The sequence below is a fragment of the Silene latifolia genome, unplaced genomic scaffold, assembly GCF_048544455.1.
Source record: "Silene latifolia isolate original U9 population unplaced genomic scaffold, ASM4854445v1 scaffold_150, whole genome shotgun sequence".
In the NCBI taxonomy this organism is placed as follows: domain Eukaryota; kingdom Viridiplantae; phylum Streptophyta; class Magnoliopsida; order Caryophyllales; family Caryophyllaceae; genus Silene; species Silene latifolia.
The window spans coordinates 400737-424699 of NW_027413138.1; the positions used below are offsets into that span (position 1 = coordinate 400737).

Sequence of the window (23963 nt, forward strand, 5' to 3'; positions counted from 1 at the left end):
TACAAGAATTAAGTGCACAATGAGTGGAGGCTCTTTGGGTCTAGGTTTACGAACCGGAAGCGGTAAGAGTGTGTCGTCTAAGGGTTATTATACAAAGAAAATACTCGCAAACAAATTAGCTTTTCAACAGTTAGGGATAATATTAAGAAGGCGGCAAACTGGACTGTCAACATGTTCTTGGACTGTGAAAGACGTAATTTCGTTGTTCAGGCAAGTTATAAGAAGGCATTACTTGTCTATTACTTACAAATGTACTTCCATTGTTGTATACAAAGAAAGAAAAACTAAAGAAAGAGGGATTCTCATTCTCATTCATATAATATGCCTCTCAAGTTTCATATGACACAAGAAATCAAATTCCAAAACAGTAGACACTAAATTTTAAAGGCAAAAACAAGCCAAAGAGTTATCATATACAGAGTAATACCCAAGAAAAAGATGTAGAACGAACACAAAGTTCACAATGTAAAGCCTTATTATACAAAGAAAACACTCCCAAAACAAAGAAAACAAAAGCAGATCGAAAAGAAAACACAGGAATTTTTTTGGGAGTCATGCATACCATCATCATCCTCAGTTGCAAACTTGTTGTTTCCACGCTGTATTCCACCACTGATCCCAATTGCACCTTAATTTACAAGTCGTTTTCATCAGCAGCAGTCTGCTCACTGCTGTTTGCAGATTTCAAGACGTGATTTAAGTCTTCAATCTCAGGAATTGGATAGGGTTTGTCATCGACATACACGAATTGTAATTTAGGAGCCCTTAGAACTGCAGGCGAGAACGACTTCATGTTGGGGCATTTCACGATAGTGACGTTCTCCAGGGAAGGCAGTTCTAGGCCTGCATTGCAATTTGAGTTTCCTAATAAAAACCACTCCATTTCAGGGCAGTTACATACCTTTAGTTTTCTTAATTTAGGCGATTTTAGAGGTCTGGTTGATAAAGACTTCATGGCATCACAGTCATCAATTGTCACTTCTTCCAAAGACGGTAATTCTACGACTTGATTTGGTTCTCCGTCGAAAAGCCACTCCCATTTGTTGCATTTTACTACAGATAGTTTTCTTAACCTCGGAGCCCTTAGGAGTGCAGGCAAGAATGACTTCATGTTGGGGCATTCCATGATAATGACGTACTCCAGAGACGGTAGTTCCAGGTACGCATTGCAACTTGAGTTTCCTGATAAAAACCACTCCATTTCGGGGCAGTTAAATACCATTAGTTCTCTTAATTTAGGCGATTTTAGAGGTCTGGTTGATAAAGACTTCATGGCATCACAGTCATCAATTGTCACTTCTTCCAAAGATGGTAATTCTACGACTTGATTTGATTCTCCGTCGAAAAGCCACTCCCATTTGTTGCATTTTACTACATATAGTTGTCTTAACCTCGGAGCCCTTAGAAGTGCAGGCAAGAATGACTTCATGTTGGGGCAGTCCTCGATAGCGAGGTTCTCCGAGAGACTAGTTCAGTCCGCATTGCAATTTGAGTTTCCGATAAAAACCACTCCATTTCGGGCGATGATGATACCGTTAGTTCTCTTAGTTTAGGCGATTTTAGAGGTCTGGTTGAGAAAGACTTCATGGCATCACACTTATAAATTTGCACTTCTTCCAAAGATGGTAATTCTACGACTTGATTTGGTTCTCCGTCGAAAAGCCACTCCCATTTGTTGCATTTTGCTACATATAGTTGTCTTAACCTCGGAGCCCTTAGAAGTGCAGGCAAGAATGACTTCATGTTGGGGCATTCCCTGATACTGACGTTCTCCAGAGAGGGCAGTTCCAGATCTGCATTGCAATTTGAGTTTCCTGATAAAAACCACTCCATTTCGGGGCAGTATGATACCGTTAGTTCTCTTAGTTTAGGCGATTTTAGAGGTCTGGTTGAGAAAGACTTCATGGCATCACACTTATAAATTTGCACTTCTTCCAAAGATGGTAATTCTATGACTTGATTTGGTTCTCCGTCGAAAAAGCCACCCCATTTGTTGCATTTTGCTACATATAGTTGTCTTAACCTCGGAGCCCTTAGAAGTGCAGGCAAGAATGACTTCATGTTGGGGCATTCCCTGATACTGACGTTCTCCAGAGAGGGCAGTTCCAGATCTGCATTGCAATTTGAGTTTCCTGATAAAAACCACTCCATTTCGGGGCAGTATGATACCGTTAGTTCTCTTAGTTTAGGCGATTTTAGAGGTCTGGTTGAGAAAGACTTCATGGCATCACACTTATAAATTTGCACTTCTTCCAAAGATGGTAATTCTATGACTTGATTTGGTTCTCCGTCGAAAAGCCACCCCCATTTGTTGCATTTTGCTACATATAGTTGTCTTAACCTCGGAGCCCTTAGAAGTGCAGGCAAGAATGACTTCATGTTGGGGCATTCCCTGATACTGACGTTCTCCAGAGAGGGCAGTTCCAGATCTGCATTGCAATTTGAGTTTCCTGATAAAAACCACTCCATTTCGGGGCAGTATGATACCGTTAGTTCTCTTAGTTTAGGCGATTTTAGAGGTCTGGTTGAGAAAGACTTCATGGCATCACACTTATAAATTTGCACTTCTTCCAAAGATGGTAATTCTATGACTTGATTTGGTTCTCCGTTAAAAGCCACTCCCATTTGTTGCATTTTGCTACATATAGTTGTCTTAACCTCGGAGCCCTTAGAAGTGCAGGCAAGAATGACTTCATGTTGGGGCATTCCGACGATCGACGTTCTCCGAGAGGGCGGTTCAGTGTCCGCATTGCAATTTGAGGTTCCTGATAAAAACCACTCCATTTTGGGGCAGTTAGATACCTTTAGTTCTCTTAAGTTAGGTGCTTTTAGAGGTCTGGTTGAGAAAGACTTCATGGCATCACACTCATCAATTGTCACTTCTTCCAAAGATGGTAATTCTACGACTTGATTTGGTTCTCTGTCGAAAAGCCACTCCCATTTGTTGCATTTTACTACAGATAGTTCTCTTAACCTCGGAGCCCTTAGAAGTGCAGGCAAGAATGACTTCATGTTGGGGCATTCCCGACACCGACGTTCTCCGAGACTCAGCCTGTTCAGTCGCATTGCAATTTGAGGTTCCTGATAAAAACCACTCCATTTCGAGGCAGTTCAATACCATTAGTTTTCTTAATTTAGGCGCTTTTAGAGGTCTGGTTGAGAAAGACTTGATGGCATCACAGCCTCTAATTGTCACTTCTTCCAAAGATGGTAATTCTACGACTTGATTTGGTTCTCCGGAGAAAAGAGACTCCAATTTGTTACACGAATATATGTCGAGGTCATCAAGTGATGGGAAGTGAAGTGGGATGTCCGAAATGGAACACAACTTGCTCATACTCTCCAAATTCCGCAAGTTTAATGTCTTAAGCAGAGGAAAAACAACGGTGGTATCTTTGTCACCTCCTCGGATTATCACCTCTAAGTTTGGGCAGTTTTTAATTGTTAGGTATTCAAGCGACTGCAATTGCAGAAAGCCCCCATCGGCTGAGAATAAATATTCACATGCCAAGTCTGATATATAAACGTCACGAAGACTTTTGAAAAGATGTAAAGATACGACCTCCATGTTCAATGCAGATTCGAGGTTCAAGCGCCTCAACTGACCACAAAAATTCAACATAGCAGTGGAGCCATCCTCCTCAATAAATTGTTTTACAGAGCTTGGACAACCTTCAATCTTCAGTTGTTCCAATTTTGGAAATTGGGAATATGTGCCTACGAACTGTAAAGTGAGCGAAGACAAACTCGGAAAGACGATCGATGGCAACTTGATTTTCCTGATAAAGAGTGCCTTTAAATTAGGAAGAGGGTTAGATGAGATTCCTTGACCTTCTCCCTCAGGTAAGTCCCATAACACACTCACTTCATCGCTCAGCTCATACAACAATAGTCCCTCCAAACAGGGGAATTCAATCTGCAATTAAATGATTAATTAATTAATTAATTCAGTCAACCAGTTTCAGTAGCGGTGAATAAATACTCTTATCTCCTCCTGTTTATAGACTTTATTTATTTATTTATTGGGAGGGAACCGAGTAAAGTAATAAGGTCGCATGTGGCGGAAGACAATAAAGATAATTTTTCAACAAGTAGTGTTTAGATTAAAAAAATAAATAAAAAAAATTAAGAATTAGGGTTGAGATGAAACTTATTATAGAAAATGGTTTCACGTAAATTCAAGTTAGGGTCGTAATAAAGTCGCTCGCTCACCTACTAATCCCCTCACTAGTACTGTTAAAAAAAAGGGTGCCCATATTTCCAAGAAAGTATGAACTAATACACTTGAAATATGGGCAATGTACCTAAAGAACCCTTTTCTATATACTGCAATATTCTTTTTACTGGGGCCCACAAGATAACTTAGAAGAGTAAATGTTTGAGAATTTCTGTGTATTAGCGTGTACTTATCGGGAATTTATAGCTTTCCTAAAAAAAACTAACATACAGAAAACACATAAGTTGCTAAATGATTGAGCAACTCGAAATTCAACGACTTGAAGCAAAGTCGCTCAGTTACTCGACTTAACATAAAAATGCAAAAAAAAAAAAACAATTCTAAGTGTACCCGGTAGAACTAACCAAAGTCGCTGAGTGGTGTGTCACCCGACGACTTGCTTTAAACTAAACTAGTTTTATACCTGTGTAACAAAATTACACGGGATTATATATTCAACAATTTAATCAAATGCATAAATATTAAAAACAAAACTTTAAACAATTATGACGTAAAAGACTAATATAATTACAGTTATCGAAAATTTCTTTAAAAACTATCCCCTCCTTATATACAGCTATATAGGAATAATTAATTATGCTTTAATATATACTCCCTCCATTCAACTCCACTTTACAAGTTTCTCTTTTGCGCACTATTCACAAGCGGGCATTCAACTTCAATTTTCTCTCGATACATAAGTGAAAATATATTCATGTGGGATCTTATTTGATTCGTCTTTAAGAGTACATTAAAAATATCTAACTTTTATAATTTTTGCAAACACGCAGCTAACGTTATTTATCGTCTAAAAACTGCGTTGGCAAACGTGATAAATGAAAGTTGTAAAGTGGAGTTGAATGGAGGGAGTATACTTTTACTTTATAGTTGTATGTCTATTTTTTTTCTCTCTTTGTTTTTTATAAATGTCATTCTCACTTTTCGAGAAATAAAATGAAACATATCATGCAATGTATACTCATATGAAAGCTCTTCCCATGAGAAATTTAATGGTATAATTTTTATATTTTTTGAACTATATTTTTGTAAAAAGTAAATTAAAATTGTCGCCTCAAAAACGAAAAAAAAACCGGGAGGGAGTATAATATTACCTATTTATATATAATTATTTTTTATCATAAACACATACATAACACTATTTATTTTATATTTTAGTAGAGAAAATTGTTGATTACAACCTTTTAAAAACCACTTTTTTAAATTACAGCCTTATATAATTTTTTTATTGAAAATTGTATCCATAATATCACTTTTCTTTGAAAATTGCACCACGATGACGTTTCCGGTGAATTTTGTCAAAAATTGACCGATATACTCCTCTTATAACATTTCAAACTTACATGTTCTTTCTTCCTTCTCTTACTACTTCCCCTCTTAAAACCTTTCCCTCTTAAAACGACCACCACACCCGTCACCCCCTATGTTACTTTGACACTTCATATGGGCTCACGTACCCGGGTCCGACACTCGATCCTTGGACATTGGTATGACACTTAGACACTTCATTTTAGACCAAAAACTTGACATTTTTTTATAAAATAGCCGTGTCCGACACTTGGATACGCACCCGTATCCGACACTTCAAGCCGTGTCGGAGTAACATAGGTCACCCCACTAAGCTCCAACATTTTCGCATCTCTCACTACCTGACGCCATCACCATCATCACAACTCTTAACCAATTCCGAAAGCAACACTGCTCACCACCATTGTAAGCCACAACCTAATGCCTTTTAACACCACCACCATCACCATGATGTCAAAATTGGCCCGACCACTGGGCCTACATTTGCGGCGGCCAACCAATCAGCCTCCATCAATGTTTCCCTAACAAATATTCATACTTCAAACTTCTGAAGCACCACCCTAACCCCTAAAACACCATTCTCTTGACAAGAATTTCATAAATCAGGGATTTTTGTTGTTGTTTGGTGGTAGTGTTGTGGGGGTGTTAAGAGTAAGGAGAGGGTTTCAGGTGAACCAGGTGCAAGCGATGGTGGTGGTGGAACATTGGAACGGCAGTGGTTGTGATGGTGGGCAAGGGGTAATGATGATGGAGGTGAATGAGGTAGATGGGTGGCGGTTGTTGTGGCGAATTTGGGCAAGTAGCAGTGATGGTGATGAAGGTGGTGGCTGAACGGCGGGTTGTGGTGGAGGTGGGCATGTGGTTGTGGTGGTTGTTGAGATTATGTAAGAGATATGGTGGTGGACAAGTTGTAAGAGTGGTCTCAGAGGTGGATGGGGATATAGAGATAATGTGACAAATAAGAAAGTAAAGGTAAAAAGAAAGGGGCAAATTCGTCATAAAAAGTATGTTTAAGTGAACAAATTTTAAAATGGCGTCAATATTCTCCGTAGTCTATTTTTTGATAGTAAAATTCTGTCGGAAGTGATATATTAGATGTAATTTTCAAAAAGTGATTTTTAAAAGGTTGTAATCAACAATTTTTCTCTATATTTTAATACAAACTCACTTGTAACAATAGGTCTTGGTATAGACGGGTGGGACGAACAGACGGGTAAAGACCTCTAATAAAATGGGTAGGGGGGACAAGGTGGGGCACCCCCCATGTGCTTCCCACTTTATGTCAAATGGGTATTTTGTGAGGCGAAATGGTATCCGTCTATACGTATCCGTCTATAATGAGAATTTGTGCACTTGTAAATGCTATAAACCCTAAAATATGTTTGAACCAACACAAATTAAATTTAACCCTCCATATCAATACCAACTCTAAAGTCAGCACTCGCCTTCTCGCCACTCTCCCATCTCATAAGACAGAATTTATATTAATCATATAACAGTACTCATTTTCATTTATTTTGATTTTTTTATCAACCGTCAAAAAAAGGAGTTTATAATATAATACACTAGCTTAAAACTTGTGCAAAATTGCACAGAATTATATAAAATAATATTTATAATGTTGTTTCAAAACCATATCAAGAAAGTTTTCACAAATTCTTATTTAATATGGAAGTATATGTATTAACTTTAAATAGAGTTAAATATGTCAAATAAAACGAAAGTAAAATATTTAGGGAAAAACAAAATAGTAACTTCAAAACGGATATAACTGTTTTAAATGTGAGTAATAATTGGGACGTTTTAATCACTTTATAAGAGAATGTATGGAACATGGGTAGAAACAACCACTCGTCTAGATGTGACTATGTGAGTGATGAAGCATCTATATAAAATTCCATTTTTTTTAATCTCAACCTACTTATCATTTACTCCATTAACTCAAATATGGATTGCTTATGATAGAAATGAGATGTCATTATATGAGAAACTTTGAACAAATAAGAAATGAGACATTGATTTAATTTTATGACCAAATCATTTTTTTCAAAAACCACAATTGTAAGTTTTATACACATTAATTATGAAATAAGGCTATAAAAAGCATTACATGATCTTTCCCGTCTCATATATATTGTTGACTTATATCAAAATCAGGCTATATGAGCTCCTGGGCAAATTGTTGTTTAACACGAACTTTCTATATATGAAATAAGACGGATAAATATATGACCATTTTACAGTTTTTGGTTAAAAAGTGACAACTTGAGAGTAATACGGAGTAACATACTAACATATTATCAGTAAATGGTCATTTTTTATCATAAAATATTGACATTTTCTCATAAGATCGTCGTAAGAGAGACCTACTCGATATCTTATGACCCCACATTCTCTCTCTTACTATCGTTTACATCCACATATCATACTCCCAATAAATTCTACCCAAAAACAATTGTGGAAGAACATAGAGAATAGAAGGGAGTAACATACTAACATATTATCAATAAATGGTCATTTTTTATCATAAAATATTGACATTTTCTCATAAGATCGTCGTAAGAGAGACCTACTCGATATCTTGTGTAAGCCTCAGTGATTAGATAACATAATTGGACTACTTAAACTAACAAAAAGGGTAAAGTAAGAACTTAAGTCCAACTGATAGGTGAAAAATGAAAATTACAGGGCCAAAAGTGTACTAGATCTTTTAGGTAAAATGTCTTACTGTTGTTCAAAGTATCAAACTCACGAAATATAATTCAAAACGTCTCACACACTTATTAAATTATCCTTCCCCAGTTCCCCTTCATGTTCTAAACACTAATAAAAATAAAATGAGCCAACATACCGGTAAAACGTCGTCATTATAAGGTCCTCTCAAATAGAAAAACTCGAGTATTTAAATATTGGTGAAATTAAATTTGAACTTGTTGTGGGAAATAAAATTATGATGCAAGCAAAATGTGTAAATTTGAAAATAAAAATTTAAATAATGATTAGTATTCGAAAGGCTAACCTTACATAATACCCCGTTAATTCATACAAAGATAAATCATAATTTCACCCAAGAACTAAACTATAATAATGAATTTCAAATTCAAATTTAAATGAATGTAAAAAAAAGGAAAAAAAAAACTCAAATTGCCGGAACAATGAAAAGCCTAAGTTTAGAATTGCAATTTACCATACTTATCAATTAAAAAGGTACCGTAACAAAGTTGACAACAAGCAATTAAAATGAAGCATTTAAATCTTGATTATTTAGAAACAATCTTAAATCAATAAAATAGAGTAATTATAAATACAATAGGTAAAAATTTATATATCATCAATTAAAATGAAGCATTTAAATCTTGATTATTTAGAAACAATCTTAAATCAATAAAATAGAGTAATTATAAATACAATAAGTAAAAATTTATATATCATCAATATTACAAATGAGAATTGTTTAAACAAATCAAATAATTAGAGCATACCAGTAGCCTCATTGAGTCATTGGATCAAATTTTTTTTAACAATATGTCCATGGATTCAACTAAAAAAATGGGAGTGCTCTTCCATGGTTAATCTATCTTGACCTCCTAGATTAAATAGATTCGATAAACATGTTTATCTAACATGGAACTTATGAAATCAATTTTAAAGCGGATAAAAGAAATGAGATGATGATTCAATGCCGACAAATATTAATCAAATCAAAATATACGTATCAAATTACTCTGTAGATTATATTAATTGAATTACTATACCTGTTTCGCAAAACCCTCAAATTGATGCATTTTGAATACAATCCAATAGAAAAGGGCATATTTCAATCAAACATACTCCCAGACCAAAGGTTACAGTTGCTTTATCACACTTGTCGAGGCACGTTTTGTAACGTGCATATCTTTAGTTACACATTATTAAAAATTATAAAAATTTGATATTCTTATAGCATTCATGACTATAAATCAAACAAGATCTCACATGACTATATTTTGTCTTATAGATTAAGAATAATATCAAAGATTCCCTACGACCATGAATAGTGCCAAAAAGCAACTGTAACCTTTGGACTGAATGGGAGTAGTAAGAGATAACAAAGAAGATGAAACATGTACAGATTTGAGATTTAAGATTTGTCTTATTTGTCTGATGTACAACCGAATGAGAGTTGAAAAGTTTAGGGTTTATTGGTATTGACAGACGCATAAGGAAAATAGGGTTTAGGACTTCAGGTTGGTGAGCGGGAAAAAATTTCACGAGGTAGATCCATTTTGCGTAATTTTTTTTATATGAACCTCATATCTTTAGTTTCTTTATATTCAAACATCAAAGCATCTCACAATAAGGCGAGTGGGAGGGCAAGTGGGGGGAAATGGAGGTCTATTCGAGGGAGTATATAATTCTAATGTGGAGAAAGAAACACTTGTGTTAGTTAAGTGAGAACGGATTTTATATCCAATCCCGTGTTCGACTAATTCTCTTTATAACACATCACCCGTAATCATTGAAAATATTGTGAAGATTATATCAAGTAATGATAAGAATTACAAAGTGCAAACACACTCTTTGGGGTGTTTATTTGTATATTCTCTTTTTGTGTGAAAATATTGAAAATTTAAATGAGTCCTAATATGAATTGAGACATAAAAAGATGAGGAAGTATTACCGTTTTGGGAAAAAAGGCCGTTGAACTTGTGCCCCCCGCAAATTTTGTCATGCGTTTACAATGAAGCCCCAACGTTTCTAAACTTGGAAATGCCATTTTACAACTTCCATCATAGAAGCACTCTAAGTTCTCCATATCTTCTATGTCGAGGATCTTCAATTTGGGAAATAGGATAATTTCTTTAGGAATTTCTTGTGTTTCACTTCTATCGCTAATGACTTGCTGCATCTTCTTGCAATTGTTTATTGATAGGGTCTCAAGTTGCACAAGAGAAAGAAACATAGACGGCAATCCTATACTCTCCATTTCTCTACATTGACTAATTTGTAGATTCTTCAAATTCTGAAAATTGTGCAAATTCGATTCCTTATCCCAAAGCTTTACAATCCTCATGTTATTTTTCAACGACAATTTCTCCAAGGATGTCAATGCAACCTGAAACATAACCAAATATGAATGATAATAGCTTGTAATTTGGATTTCCGACATTATAGGAATTTTTAGTTGAAAAGGTTATTTTGCGAAATATTATTTTATTATTACATAAATATTTTACATCCCCTATTTTCTAAATAAATAGGCAAAACACCCACTTTTCCCGCTTAAAAGATATTGCCTAGAATAGTGCGTGGTATTTTTAACATATACTATAGGTGTGGACATGATAAGTTATAAATGGACATAATCTTTTGTATTTAAATATTTATATCATTTATTATTTCACATTCTGCGCAAATTTATCTCCGATCTTTTTAATATAAGGAAATTCTTTTTTTAAAGAACTTAATGATAAAATTTTATTAACTTTTTATGATAAGAAGTCGCGGCTAAAAAATATGGTATTAGTAAATATTTGTTAAAAATTCATTGATTTTTTATGATAAAAATTTGCAGTAAAAAATTTGTTATTGGTAAATATTTGTAAATTAACATCATTAATTTTTCGATAAAAAACAAAAAAAATACTCATTTTATTACTTGCTACGATCTAAATTTTTATTTACTTCTCCAATCAAAATATATTAAGGAGAAACATGAAAAATAAGTGAATTGTCAATTTAAATTCTATAAATAATACTCCTCCTATTTTCTATGTTCTTCCACAATGGTTTTTGGGTAGAATTTAGTGGGAGGATGATATGTAGATGTAAATGAAAATAAGAGAGAGAATGTGGGGTCTAAAATACCAAGACTCAAACTCGACCCGTTAGGGTAAGACCCAAAGGGTTTGGGTAGGGTCCTTAACCCACTGCCATCCTTACTTGTACAATCCTTACTTGTACAGAAGCATTCAGCATTGTACAAATAAATTTAACTGAATTTATGTGTATTTTTTTCGAACTTTTATAATTTTAAAGTTATATTTTAATGTCAAAATTAAAATTAAAATTAAAACCAAGCTGAGCTTACATAAATTATTTTTGAGTTTTATTATAATTTTTGAAGTTCAATATTTTTAAAAACAAGTTCAAATTCTTTCAAATAAAGCCCATAAATTCTATACATCTAAGCTCAAATTCTTTCAAATAAAGCTCATAAATTGTACATCTAAACTCAAATAACGCATTGTAAAACTAAGTGTTATTACAATCTAGTTATACTGAGCTATGAAATCGCTGAAAACCAATGAAAATATGGATAAATTTGCGTGTATCCAACATTATTTATTCATATCCCCCTAAAAAAAAACATTAATTTATTCGTATCATGACAATCATTTCAATCTACGAACCACATACTTGGGTATACAGTATACTTACAACTAATTGGGTTTAAGTCTGTGTAAAACGTGATCCCTCCCTACACTACCTACGCATCAATAGCACATGGAGGAGAAGAAAAAAAACAGACACACAAGTGACACAACATTAGACGCATTGGCAAGGCTAAAAGACATATCACAAACACAAACACCCTCTGAGTATAATTAGAAAACAAACAAATGTAGAGTTTAAGTCGACTATATTAGAAGGGTGATGCTTATTCATGTACGAATTTTACTCTTTCATGGACATAAATGACTATAATACCCTTTTTATTTTAATGATTTTCATTTTAATACCCTTCTTTCATTCTCTCTCTATCTCTTTCATTTACTCTTTTCTCACTTTAACTACCACCATCCAACCACCACAACCCGTTAGCCACCATTCACCACCCTCACTACTGCCTCCATTGTACCACCAGCCATTTTGACAACCTCCTCAGACAATTAAAAAAAAATACAAAACATTTAACCAAAAAAAAAAAAAAAATGAAAAATGAAAAACGAAAAACGAAAAAATCAAACAAGCAAAAGAGTAACGCAGTAACAATTTGTTCAATTGTTCATGTACTGCCAACGGAAAGTATATTGTATACTATTTTATGGCCGTTCCTCACGCCAATGTCGGAACGGTTTAAACAAACCCTAAATTAATTGGGTAAATCAATTCTTTAATTTGATACTTTTATAATATAACGGATAAAATTAAGAATTAGAATTTACTCGATCGATACGAGAATTACCATTCATAATTGTGTAATTTGACGGATTTGACTAATTTTGTGGATTCGATTAAATTTGTGAGGGAGAAAATTAGAGAGTTTTTTTGTTTTGTTTCTAGGAAAAGGGCATGCTATGAAAAATAATGAAAAAAAGTTCATAAAAGAGTAAAACTCGTCCATGAATGAGCAACTACGTATTAGAATAGCCAATTTTAAATATGAAAAATAAGAAAGGGACATAGTAAAAAAAAAAAAGTACTCATTCTTATTTATCTTCCCATTTCACTTTTTTTGAGTCAAAGTTAAAAACTTTCACTGAAAAAAAAAGTCAAAAAATAATTAATATCAATAAATAAAATTAAAATATTTATATTTATTATAAAAATATTATTCACAAAATATAATTTGTAACAATCAACTTACACCTCGAAAAATACGGTCAAAGAGCGTTGGAGACCGTACAAAAGGGAAGAAAATAGTGAATGAGAGGGAGTACTCCGTAAGATGGTATAAAAGGCGTCACACGTACCTTATTATTGAAGAAACTTGGGCGTGGACAATCATCATTGTTGGATTCCTTAACAAAACTTATGAGATTACTAACCCCATCTAATTCCAGCGTTTTTAAACAAGGCAACTCAATGATATCCGATTCCTTGTTTACCACATTGTCCTCACTTAAAATGTAGGTCAAAGAGTTACAATCCGAAATTCTTAATGTGGTCATTTTACGTGGAAGGGGATTAACCGGTAACAATACTTCTAAGTTCTCCAACTCTGAAACTTTAAGGCGACATAGATTATAGAACAATTCTGTCGGAGCTTTTCCTTCACATATCCTGCTTATGCTATCAATGTTACACAGTACAAGATAACTCAAGTCCCTACAGCCTTCTTTGCCCAACTCGGGAACAATATTCTTGACTGTTGCACTCTTTAAACCCAAGAAATCAGCTTTCTTTAGTAATGCCTTTAGACAATTGTCCTTTTTCAACTCCTGGCTAACATCAAATTTTGATGCCATAATAAGAGCACGTGGAGATGGCATTCGATCACAATCTTCTTGCTCTAAATCTTCTTCCAGAACAAATATTTGGAATTTGTCGAGATTTTTGACAAATTGGTCAGAAATGGGTAATACAAGTTCTCGAATGTGTAATTCAAGCACATTCAAAAAGACCAACTTAGTAAGATCCTCTATGTCTGCAAGAGTACGTACTCCTGTGTCATTAGATGTACTTTCCATTACCGCCCATTCTGTAAAGCTGCTACCGATCAAGTAGAGCCCTTCCAGAAGAGAAAGTCCAGCTATCACATTAGCAGGAATTCTTGGCTCCTTACACCGGCACTTACTCATATCCAACAACCGAAGTTCGTACAACTTCCCAATTTCATCAGGTAACCCCTCTAGAGACGATCCACGTAAACTAAGAACAAGTAGACTCCCCAACTCACCAATCAACTTAATATCTCCTAATTTGCATTCCACTAACTGCAATGTTTGGAGAACTTTCAGTCTGCCCATCGATTCTGGCAGCCCTTTCTCAAAATTCATGAATATCATTTCTAAGACCTTCAAATTTGTCATTCCTTGGAAAAAATTAGACTCAAGAACAGAATCCTGATTTCTATTGCCTTTCAATAGCAAAATTTGAAGCAAATTAGCCTTCACACCCCTTAGACGAGCAAAATTAGCTTCTGACAAAAGTGATATGCCAGTGTACTTATCGAAAGTCTCTTTGCATATCCATCTAGGAATAGCGTCCACCAAAAACATTTGTCCATCTGCATTATTTTAAATGTCGTAATTTAATTAGCTTCCATCGTATTTGTTCAATAAATGACATTGAACAAATGCAAAGACTATTAATAAAACGATAGGTAACAATTTTCTGTTTCAATATTACCTGTATTTATACCGGATGTTGATGCAAAAGACATAGTAGATTCCCGGACAACATCGTGGATCTTTACATACTCATCAGATTCACCTTTTAGAAGCATTGAAGATGACACAAGCTCTTCTGCCCAAGTGTGTGCTAAGTCTATCGCTTCTGAAAGTTTATTGACATGTTGAAATAGATCCAATCCAATACCATACCTCATTAAGTTGTCAATGGAGATACTTGTACCAATAGGAGATAAACAAGCCATCAAGAAGAATTTCTTTTTCTCTTCACTTGCCATGACCTCATAGCTTGTTCTAATAATTGAGAATGTCTCATAGTGCACACCACTAATTTGACATGAAATAGGCTTCTCCAATTCTTCGGCAAATTGTCGCCAGAATGGCAACTCTTTACCCTTTAAAGAATTGGCTGTTGCTACAATAGCAAGAGGTAGACCCCCACACTTTTCCAACAGCCTATCAGCAACAGAATTATACTCCCCGGTGACCGCCTTTTGAACCTGAAACTTGAAGAGATTCTTTGCTTCATCCTTATTCAACAAACCGACCTCAAATATGTTAACTTCTTGTACATCCATTGCTTTGGCGACATCCTTCGTTCTGCTTGTCAGTAAAAGCTTACAATGCGCCCGATGTATTCCCACTTGTTCCAGGTCAATTTTATTCCATATGTTGTCCAAGACAATAAGTATCTTTTTAGCGTTATTATCCTTTTTCCCCCCTTCGGCTTCAGGCTTCAGTTTATTATATAGGCGAATTGCCTTTTCACGTATACCATGAACATTATGCAACTCTAGACCAAGTCCATTTCCAATCTGATCTTGAATGAATTCTATATTTGGAGATTCTGAAATTTCAACCATTACTACTGTTTCGAACGTGCCTTCTGCTTTGCTGTTTACAATGTCTTTGGCTAACGTTGTTTTCCCTGTATCAGTTAATTGATAATTGTTTTGAGTATATTATTCCTAATCTGAAGGGAAATTGATTCGACTGATAAATTGGCGCTTAGTTGGTATAGTCGGGGGCGGAACCAGGAATTGTATGTATCTAGGGTAAATAATTTTTTTTCAAGGTTCAAAATACATTAGAAGGGTTATACCCGATATTATTATAGAGTATATTTTCCGTTTCACTTTCATAATATTTTGACCAAACATGACAAGTTAAGTGTTTTAATTTGCATTTTATCGACTTTTTAACACTCGCGTATACCCAATGAAATATTTTACAATTATTCAAGTTATTTATGTGACTAAAAACCACTTAAATTGAGTTTATAAGATAATTTAATAAACTCATTTTCAATGATGTACGTAATTAAATATACTTTATTTTAAAACGAGTTGGAAGTCGAAATTGAAACCTACATCTCAATAAAGAAACAAGATCTATATCTAACGGTCTTGAACTAAAATAGACAAAAAGGTAACTGCTCAAAACAATGATATATGTGTGAGATGTTAAGAAGGAAAAAAATGAAAACTAGAAGAAAATAAAAAATAAGAGAGAATTAAGTCCAAGCAAAATGTCCTGTTGAGATTCGAACTCAAGTCTCAAGCGAGGAACACAAATTCTCATTAAAGACGGCGATATCCGTCACAAGCTTGTGACGGATACCATTTCCTCTCACAAAATACCCATGAGAGGTGAGTGGGGAAGCACATGAGGGTGCCCCACCTTGTCCCCTCTCCCTTTTTGTGAGAGGTCTTGAGCTTGTGACGGAACAAGCAAGACGCTTTGAGCGAGAAAACTGAATGTCATACTACTACGGCAAAAAAGAGATTCTCTGATACTTTACCACTCTATTGTATACTTATTTTTCTTGGAAGCTACTAGGGCTATAGCATAGTAAATTGGGCTGGATCCGCCCCTCGGTGTAGTGCAATGGAAGATGATTGTAACATGCTTATTTTAAGTAGAAAATTTTCAAATGATATATTTGGTGTCATGTTGCTAGAGTAAAAAACCGCAACTTGAATATTTATAAACCGGTTATTCCGAGTTAACCATCTTTCTATATAATAAATGGCTTTCTTTATATTTAATAATCAAAAGAAACTAAAAATTATGTTCACTTCTATTTTGGATTGTTAGAGAAAGGTATCGAGTTTCCATTATCAATCAATGGTAAGCCCCATCCTATGCTAATCTTTGAATGTCGAACTAGGTGCGAAAAAAAATGGGATATTTCTTAGTATGTTATTCGTCCCACATTGAAAAATAATCCAGGAGTGGTGAATATATTACATATAAATAGTAAAATTGTCCTACATTGAAAGATTAGCATAAGATGGGGTGATTCTATTATTATAAATATGAGACATCATTGGAACTTAAATATGAACCCAAAATCTTTTGAGTCTTTTAAGTATCATTGTGTCCTATATTATATTCAAGGAATGTTTCTAATTTTTATATAAAAACTTATACAAAAATATCGTTAAAAAAGTTATGAAATAATATAATTAAATTCCCGGTAAAAATGCTATCATTAGAGTATAGATTTCATATAATTTGCACATATTAAAAATTGTGTATTTTACTACGATACTCGGACACGTCTGTTGAGTGGCGTATTCCGTATCGATACGATACGATACGGGATACGATACGGGATACGTATCGGATACGCCAATTACGGACACGATACTGATACGGCAACAACAAAAGGAAACATCTTGATCTTCATCTTAATTTTGATGGAAAAACGACGACTTAACGTAATATTTTAATATTTATGTGTGGAAACAGTAGCAAACGACGACTTAACTGAGTACTATAACAAGAATTGTACGTATAAAACAAAAAAAATACAGTATAAAGTATATTTTTTTACTTATTTCTCAAATATAGTAAAAATATATATATAAGACGTATCGTATCCGTGTCTAAAAAATAGTCAAGATACTCCTTTGACCGTATTCCCGTATCTATTAAAATTCAAAATCACGTGTCGGATACTCCGATACGTATCGGATACGATACTTCGTATCCGTGTCTGAGTAACATAGGTATTTTATATAATTTGCACATATGTTATATGTCCCACATTGAAAAATAATGTAGGTGTGATGTCCCATATCGAAACATTAGCATAAGATGGGGTGATTCTATGATTATAAATATGAAACATCATTAAAACTTAAGTATCAATTTAAAATCTTTTGCGTCTCTTCAGTATATCTTAGAGAGCTTTTAAGAGAGAGTATCATTATCTTCGCAATATGATATATATTTTCTATGTTATATTCAAGTGATGTTTATAATTTTTATTTATATTTGGCAAAAAAGTATAAAAAAAAAGTTATGAAAATTATATAATTAGATTCGTGGTAAAAAAATGCAATCATTAGAGTATAAATTTCATATCATTTTCACATATTTTAATTATGATAAAAAATAATTGAAAAAAAACCGTACGAATATTGATAGATAGTATAGTATTTGCTCATTAAGCCGGGTTTAATGTCGAATTAAGTGTGAAAAAATATGGTGTATTTCTAAATATATTATTTGTCTCACATTGAAAAATAATGTACGAGTGATGAATATACTACGTATAAATAGTTGAATTGTCCCCATCAAAAGATTATCATAAGGAGGGTTGATCTCACTACTAAAAATAAGAGTATCATTGAACTTAGCTATCAATCCAAAATCTTTCGAGTCTTTAAAATATTGTCTTAGAGAGCTCTTTTAAAAGTTTGTATTAACGACATGCGTCAGTTACAACAATAACATATAAATATTAAGCCTTACAACCTTTTTTTCATTAACAAAGTGTTTTATCTTTTATTTTATTTAAAAAAAGATATTTTAATTATATGTAGACACAGGATACCTAGGATACATGATTGAACATTATAATTAAGTTAACTACCCCGTTGCAACGCACGGGTGTCAAACTAGTTATATAGTATTATCGACTATATAATGTTATATTATCATTATGTTACTCACATGTTATATTAACTGTCTTTGTATGAACATATGACGGTCATGTTAATACTTCTATTATAATGTACTATTGGCAATTGTAGCATTCAGGATACGATTACAAGAGAGAAATGACATTATAAATTTATCGTGTGTACATAGAAGGAGCACTGCCCCATGTGAACTAAGGTTCTCATTATTACGAGTGAAAGTTACATAGGTCGATACATGAAGGAGGGATTAGCCCAGGGGAGTTTCTACTCCGTAATGTCTCTCTATTCAGTAATGCACCGGTATAATTGTAAAGTGAGTTAATGTATGCTGAAATAACAGGTTGTATATGTCTATTTAATAATTATTCGAGTGTGTTCATGTGACCTATTTTATACTTGTGCGACCAGAAAGAAGTAAAATATTAAAATGGAGGTAAGTAGGGCCGGTGGAGGTGACCGGAGTCATACTCGTGGTTGGCTGATTCCGTTACTTTCATTCTTTTTCAGGTACGACAAGTGTGAGGAATTTCAGATACGATCAATGACCTAATAGAATGAATATGTTAGAGAGGTATTAGTTATTAGCTTTAAAAGGTTATTTATCTTTATTCTTGTAATAGCCTTGTATTTTTCGGATGGAAAATACGGCGGTGACGCCTTGTAATTCCGCTACCATTATTATTAATAAAAAGAGCTATTTTGAGCTCATGTCTGCTTTTCGGGGGCGTTACATATGGACAATGAAAAATGTCCAAGGTCGGCCCGCTTTTAAAAAATAAGTATTTTCCTATTTTTATTTACCTGACAACTATGATAGCATTAAAAAAATATATATAACTAAAAACTAATTATTTTTTATGTAAAATTAAGCGAAACGAAGTCAAGCCCAAAAAAAAATTCATAAATGTACTTTAATCTTGGTAGTAGATAGTTTTGTTGAAGTTGATAACCAATTTTTTGTTTTAATTTCGAGCCCACGTGTAACACCCGCTCTTTTAATTTTTATAATATCAAACTTTGTAAATGTTTTGGCTATCGATTTCGCAAAGTCCGACTTTATCTTTATAACTTCTCGTTTTCCTACTTTGAAGTTTCGAGGGCGAAACTTTTTAAAAGAAGGGGTGATTGTTACACCCGCTCTTTTGCGAAATGGCTTTAAAATATTTTTATCGACTTATTTAATTAATTATATTTTTTAAAGCCTAATTTCTATAAAAAATATGTATTTTTAGTCGTATATTAATAATAATGATAATAATAGTAATATTTTCCGTCTTGAGTTTATAGTATACTTGAGGCGTATTTTCTAGCGCAAAATCGACTCAAAATGTGATTTTTGACCAAGTTTGACTAAGAGCAACCAACCAACTTTTTCTCTCCACCTAACCCTTATCCTAAGACCCCACCACCACTTTCTTTCACTAAAATTTCAGCATACATCTTTTTCACCAACTCCATTAAACCACCAACAAACATCAATCTTAACACGGATGTCGTTTCTTCGTTTCTCAACGGAATCCGGTGCTTTTCGCGCCCATTTCTTCCTCTTCTCGCCCTCCATCTCTCTAGGTAAGAAATGTCCCCTAACTTTCCCCCTCTTTCCCCTCTGGCCGTGGCTTTTATGGCACGAGACTCCATGTTAAATCGTTCTTTTTGTGTGTAGATAATAACTCGGACAACCCGGAGTGGTTTTCAGTCGGAAATGTGAAGAGCAAAAGGTAACGGTGATAAGTTACTCGACATTATGTCAATTTTGTGTGTTTATATGTTGTAGCATACTTATATGTGTGTTAAAGTTTGAATCTTAACATGTTTTACATGTTTATTGTTGAATAAGTTTGTAAGTGAAACCATTTTATCGTTGTTTGAGAAATTTCTAGTCTTTTGGTTACATGAGTGTTAATATGGATGAATTGGGTTAGTTACATGGATGAATTACTGAGTAAACCATCTTGTTCATGCTTAATATTTGTGTGTAATTATATAATGAAATTGTTAGTTTGTAAACTATTGAGTTAAGAACAATGGGTAAGGTTGGTTGCTTGGATACGTAAACTATTGATTTTCATCTCAAAGTATACATATGAAATTCCTTGTTAATTACATGTTAGTATTCAATTGGATTGTAATGATAAGATAAGATTGATTTGGGGATAAAGATGTAGCTTGTATGTCTCGTGGGAAGCAGCCCATTGCGGTGGTCTGATCGTGACTGGTTTTCGTAAAATGGCCATATATCCTTCGTTACGTGTTCATTTTGGGCTTATGACCTACTAACGTAAGAGGATAAGCTATCACCTCCAATTGGTTTCATCTCATTTCAATGTCTAAAACTTAAGTTATGATCGGTTGAAGTTGACCATTGTTTTAATCGTTTTCTAAACTTCTTGTTTTGAATTGGGTTTTGGTTTCTTGATGGGTATGCTTATTAACCTTGGCTCTAATGCTTGTGTATGGTGTGTTGACACTTGTTTATCATTGGAGCTCTTGCTTATGTCTCATTCACATGATAAACATCGGTTTTGGTGGTTAAGCTTAAATGTGGTTCGGTTTGGGTTTGTTAACATTTTGCCTAGTGTTTCGCATTACTTAACTCATTTGCTATCGTTTGTTATACTATGCTTAAGTAACATGTATATATGACACATAATAATGTTAATTCATGCTATAAAAGAATGAAATGGTATAGTATATTTCACTTATGGGCTGTTACTTGCTTTTTTTCATGTTTTCATCATATTTTAAGTATGAGTGATTTATTCCAAGTAACTACTGGTAATGATTTGTATTCTTGTGAAAATGCCATAATGCTATGCCTTCTTGCTTGACTTATCTTTACGCCTTACTTGTGCCTTTCTGCCAAGTGTTGGTTAACTCACGCTCTTTCCGCCTCTTTCGTGCCGTTCTGCCGAAATCGGGGTACTCAACTTCCATACTATCGATCGAGTCTTGGATGCGAAACGTGTATCGCTTGTCGAATCGGGTTTAGACTAGGACCGTATATATTATCGTCGTCCAACTAGGAGGAGGAATTGAGTCTTAGAAAAGTAAATGTCTTGCTTTTTATGGTCATTGGCATATGTCTTTTTAAACGAGAGTTTACGTCTTATGTGGTTGAATGTAAGAGTCTTGGTCCTATCGGACACTACAGGTGAGATGCAAGCCTTCTAGTTGCGATATGATCGCCGGGATTGATGCTCCTATCCTTATCTATGTTCTTTCCTTTACTTCACTTATTTAAATATGCCTATGACATGCTCATTTGCTATTCTATCTTGTTTTCTCTTATTATTCAAACATGAATGATCCCATGCTTATTTGTTCAAGTGAATTGTGGCGTTCATGTTTACATGAATGACAAGTATTAGTTGGTGCATTTATGGGGTGAAGACATGTGTGAGCTAGCGAGTACCTTGACCGTTCGACTTTATTTATCTTTTTGCTAAACTCACCTATTTTCGTCTTGTCATTCGTGATATATATTTTCCCCCGTTTTGACTATCGTGTTTGTATGAACCTTTACTTTATTTCCGTCGAGTTTTAGTGAATCCCGCAGGTTAAACTTTAACCTGAAATATAAGTTTTAAAAATTTCATAATTTCCGCTTAAATTTATTAGTTATATTTTCCGCATTATCGCGGGGGGTCACACCACGATTCCGCGGGCCGGCCCGCCTATTTAAATGGGCGTGCTTGAACATTGCCAGCATAATGGACACGGACAACAAAATTAGGCCCGTCGGACAATTTTTCAAGTGTAGGCCCGTCCAAATCCGGCCAAGCCCGCAAATGATCACCTCTACTACAAACCTCACTTGAAAAATGAAAAACTGCATCTATTCCTTATATAGAACACACAAAATATTTTTTTTTCTATTTGTAGTACTTTATATTCATAAACTATACATTTACAGGAAAGTTTTCTGTTTTACACGTTGAATTTGGTTCAGTCCATGAACTCACTCTAAAATTACATGTAGTTTTGGATTAGATTATTTTTAAACAGAGGTTAAGATTTACAATTTCATAACCCGACTCAAAGTCAAACTAAACAAAATTCAACATTTGATAAATTTTGAATTTAACATTTGATAAATTTTATTAGCGCTGGCGGGCACACGGCTAACGACAATTGCCGGCAGACGGCGTCGATAAGATCATATGGTGGTTATTGAATGGTAATTTACAGTTTTGTCCTTCCCATTTTAGATTAAAAATTAAAGAGAAATTTTATGATAGCCATTTTAATATATTATTTTATTTCGGTGACGCCGTATCACTATCCAACAAAATAAACTTGGATATTTTTATTCATCAGTTTGACAGTTCAACCAAGCAAGGTATATGATATGACAAAGACACTAGAGAAATCATAAAAGACGAAAAAAAAAAACAATACTTGAAAAAGAAAAATACCTGAGCCTCCCATTCCAAAGACACCAAGAGCATGAACATCATTGGATGCGAGTGCCTTAATAATTTTCTGAAAAAGCTCATTTCTGGATTCCAAGCCTACACTATTAGTGGGAATTTCTTCCATTTCTCCTCTTCTTATAGACCGAGTCACATCTTCAGTCCCGGGTTTGGTTCCGCTAATATCATTCTTGATTTTGTCGATCATATCCTTAGCAGCTACACTCATATGATAACGATCAGAGAATAATTGCAGGAAATCACACAACGACAACAAGAGTTTCTTTGGCTAGCTGCATTATCAGGATCCATCAACTCCGCTTTGAGTCCCCTCCTATTTCCAATAACAACGTCTATGGCTTCCATCACTAGGCTTACATTCTCCGGCAATGTTTTCAACAACTCCTCATGCATAATTAAGTTCCCCACAGGCTTCAGCAATTTTTTAACTTTCTCCTTTAAGGTATTCACATTCTCAACGACATTTTCATCATCACTTAGCAATTCTGCATCATCGCTCGTCTTTCTGGCATTGGCTATAATACCTGCCATCTCCTCATCCTTTTCCATGAGCTTCTCCAATTTCTCCTTATGATTCTCCAATAAATACATTGCAGCAATAGCCATCTTCTCATCATTCTGCATAAGCTTCTTAAACTCTCCTATTGTTTCCTCTATAAGCTTCTCCAACACTTGACCAACCTTTTTATCGTTCTCATCCACATCTGAACCTTCCCTACTATTACCAGCCTTTCTCTTTCTTTTCGCAATATCTTTCATCACTTTCACCACCAGATCACCCATCTCAGCGTCATCTTCAATCAACTTCTTGATATCATTCTTCATCAACCTCAACATAACTTTGGCTATCTTCATATCCTTATTCATTATCATCTTCATTGATTCATCCTTCACCAATTCCTTCACACGCGCAAGCCAAAGCTCTGCTTTAGGAGTGACTTTTTTCAGGTTTTCCTTCCCCTCCAGCACCTTGATATCAATACCATCTTTGTCCGCTAGT

The 23963-nt window shown here is 34.4% G+C and overlaps 1 protein-coding gene across 1 annotated transcript; it reads right to left on the reverse strand.

Annotated features, from left to right (window-relative positions):
* Positions 1–378: 378 nt before the first annotated feature.
* On the reverse strand, positions 379–23268 carry LOC141637842 (disease resistance protein At4g27190-like). The gene is made up of 6 exons (XM_074447262.1): positions 22946–23268; positions 14597–15526; positions 13219–14474; positions 10203–10637; positions 3197–3916; positions 379–1296 (listed from the first exon to the last, which is right to left on the reverse strand). Exons 1-6 carry the CDS (start codon positions 23169–23171, stop codon positions 1294–1296), a joined length of 3570 nt encoding a protein of 1189 aa, XP_074303363.1. The 5' UTR covers positions 23172–23268; the 3' UTR covers positions 379–1293.
* Between the last annotated feature and the right edge of the window lie 695 nt (positions 23269–23963).

What these genes read in the sequence shown, in the direction of transcription:
- LOC141637842 (XM_074447262.1), bottom strand. Translation starts at nt 23,171, where the DNA reads ATGAGTGTAGCTGCTAAGGATATGATCGACAAAATCAAGAATGATATT. An exon ending in CTTTGGAATGGGAGGCTCAG is followed by an intron (nt 15,527 to 22,945) that starts GTATTTTTCTTT and finishes TAACTGATACAG; the next exon opens with GGAAAACAACGTTAGCCAAA. An exon ending in CGGCCTTTTTTCCCAAAACG is followed by an intron (nt 3,917 to 10,202) that starts GTAATACTTCCT and finishes ATTTAATTGCAG; the next exon opens with ATTGAATTCCCCTGTTTGGA.